This window comes from Phytophthora cinnamomi (assembly GCF_018691715.1).
Source record: "Phytophthora cinnamomi strain GKB4 chromosome Unknown Contig48, whole genome shotgun sequence".
Classification (NCBI taxonomy): domain Eukaryota; phylum Oomycota; class Peronosporomycetes; order Peronosporales; family Peronosporaceae; genus Phytophthora; species Phytophthora cinnamomi.
Genome location: NW_027150981.1, coordinates 1 through 2,994, shown reverse-complemented (window position 1 = coordinate 2,994; position 2,994 = coordinate 1). Strand labels below are relative to the sequence as shown.

At 50.6% G+C, this 2,994-nt stretch overlaps 1 protein-coding gene across 1 annotated transcript; it reads left to right on the top strand.

Annotated features, from left to right (window-relative positions):
• Nucleotides 1-2,447: 2,447 nt before the first annotated feature.
• IUM83_19735 (Pleiotropic drug resistance protein) lies at nucleotides 2,448-2,932 on the top strand (the record flags this gene model as incomplete). The annotated part of the gene is made up of 2 exons (XM_067944799.1): nucleotides 2,448-2,694; nucleotides 2,784-2,932. 2 exons carry the CDS (start codon nucleotides 2,448-2,450, stop codon nucleotides 2,930-2,932), a joined length of 396 nt encoding a protein of 131 aa, XP_067790213.1.
• Between the last annotated feature and the right edge of the window lie 62 nt (nucleotides 2,933-2,994).

Below are 2,994 nucleotides of genomic sequence, written 5' to 3'. Positions count from 1 at the left end.
ACTTCGCTTCCAGTCATGAGCTGAAAGCGCTTCACGCGCGACTTGCAAGATGGACGCATCGAGCAGGTCTGCGTTCTTTAGGACAGCGAAAGAACGAAGCGCGAGAGTGAAGAGCAGAGGCAGCTCTTCATGGGAAGTACCACTGAGAGTGAAGACACTCTCAGTGCGAAGACGAATGACACGAAGCTGAAAAGGATTTTTCCCGAATGCCACCAATTGCTTACTGACCCGGTCCGTGACGTAGCTAAATTCGCCATTTGGATTGGCTAGGATTGTCCCCGGCGGCTGTACACCGTGCGACAAGCTCTGAGCCGGAATTCGGCTGTGTTCCGCGGAACGAAGTGCGAAGAAGCCTAGGATGGACCCTTTAGGCTTGGAAGCGTTGAGATGAGAAACCCTGAGCACGGATCTCCGTCCAGGCCGCCCCCGTCCTTAAGCGGGTTGACACAAAGAGGAACGTCGAAAACGCCTGCACGAACGTATCGTGTATGGTGTCCGCCTCGCCTAGGTTTTGAGCGCACACAGATTTCGAGCACCAGGAGCCCAGAGATTCCCGTGAAGACAAGTGCACAGTGCCCAGACCGCTGGCCACCCGAGGCAAGACCAGACAAGCGTCACATTACAGAGTGGAGTCGTCCTACCTTTGACCACAGAGCCTCAGGCTAGGCAAAACTCCTGAGTGCAGGTTATCCCTGAACGCAGATCTCGGATATACTTGTGTTGAAGGATGACTGACTATGAAGCTCAGTATCAAGTATGCGCGGACTCGTGGAGCCTTGCCCGTAGTGGTGTACGAAGCCCCCGAGAAGCCAGTCACGGACAAAGAAACGTGCCTTGAAGCTGTGCGAGATCCAGCCCGGAAGTGTCGACGTCAATAGCTGGCCAGTATAATCAAGCCAAGACGGATATAATCAAGTCAATGCAAAAACGGCTGGTATATTCAACTCAAGACAAGCTACCCGAAGTATAATCAAAGCAAGCTTTTCGCCAGACCCACGACGATGAACATAGAAGAACACCAAAGAAGGATACCTTTACATACCCCTAGCGATAGTCTAGCAGATAACAAACAGAGAGTTCGTTTTACCCCCTACTGCGCAAGTGGAAGCAAGTGCCAGCCAGGAATCGGATCCGCTGATCACCGAGGGCAAGGTCAGCGCGGAGCTCCCCACATACTCAAGTCCAATTACGCGGGGATCAGGTGCTCCGGTGCTGAAGTGATCCACGTATTCCATATCCCAGTTGGGCCCACTACGCGTAGGTAAGAGTGGCTACCCATTTCATGCTCACAAGGTTATCTCGGGTGGTTAGTTTGCAGTCACCCCCGGGAATAGTTGATCGACTGCGTACAAGGAGCGATTGTATCTGGTTTGTGTATATATCTCTTCGGAGAGTGGTGCGCGTGAAGGAAGAGCGTTCTAGGCTGACCAGTGCCTTGAACGTTGATAGTCGACTGTCGTACGACCCACCGCCCGAGGGTCTAAGAATAAGTGGCGGCTATTTGTTTGTGTATAAATCTGTATTTGTATTGGTTATCTGGAAGGGTGTATATTCTGGGGTTCTAACTCGTGGTAGCAATCCTGGTTCCTGCACTGCTTCGACCTACCGACCATTTGGATAGTGCGTTCAAGTCAGTGAACGTTACGCCCGACTGGTCAAGGCCTCCAAACCATCAAACAACTCACCCGGTAACCTATCCAGGCTCCCCGAAGATAAACGACACCGGCAGGGAACTAACAAGGTGACACGCCACCCTCATCCACGGCCCCCCGTAACCTGCGTGTAACCCCTCACTTCCCTTATGTTGTACCGTACAACGTAAGAGGTGTATACCCTAATTCACCTTTTTCTCAGCGTCTCTGGTATGTTGGACCTCCGACATAAGAATATTTTAAACTTGAGATTTGTATTGAACACATGTCCATGTATCAGTATAATGAAATTAAGATATTTTCTGGTACATAACATCCGCATGTACAGGCTTAGATCTTAAGTCGGGAGGGTTCGGTTGAAGGTGGTAGAGACAGGATCCATACACAGAACGAGTGCAGCAACTCCAACGTCGGTGGTAGAAGTGATCGCAGATACGGTGGCGTCAGTGGAATGTGCTGCGGTTGCGACGCCTGTGCAACAGCGCGTTTGCTCTTCTGAGGAACCGTCTTCGCGACAGCACCAGCGTAAAAGAACGACTCAAGCATCATTAGGCAAGCGGCGCCGTGGTATTCTGCAAGAAGATGATGAAGCTGACGATGAGGTGAGTTATGTTGAGATCCTCCAACATAATAAGATCCATTCAACCATGTATCCAACATAAGGTTTAACATACTGATTTATGTTTGTGATAGTGTGATCGGTCTGCCCCAAGTGATGAAGACAAACCAGAGGGGAATGGACAAGATGACCCATGCCCGATACATACCTGTGTCGTTGATGCAGACCCAAATCTGATGGAACGTGGAGCTAATGAATGCACCGGTCTCAACTCAGACGAGGACCCAGATCTACGCGAGGAGCCTGAAGACGACGAATCTGACGATGGTAGTTGGACGGATGACTGGGACATCGGCTATCTGACTGATGAGGAGACTGCGCAAGAGGCGGAGGAGCTTCCAGATTCGATCTGGCTATCGGCGGCGAAGGACAAGCGACTGATCGCATCGATGCGTGACAATGGTTGGGAGTACGGCACGCAATGTTGGATGAATTCAACATAAGGATTGTTTGGAGGAACGCATTTTCTACATATTGACTAACATAACATGCTATTGTGTTTTATGATGTAGACACGTCAAAGTTTGGAGCAGACCCGGAGTATCATGGGCTTTACGATGGCCCGTATGGCCCAAGTGATAGCGTACTTGGCGTGGCTGACGATCCCATTGCGCTGCTCTTCTACTTCATGCCACCAAAGTGTGGTCTCAAATTGCTGTGAGAGACAATACCTACCACAAGCAATCAATTCCTGCTCGAGCATCGGGCGATTCGGCTCAACGT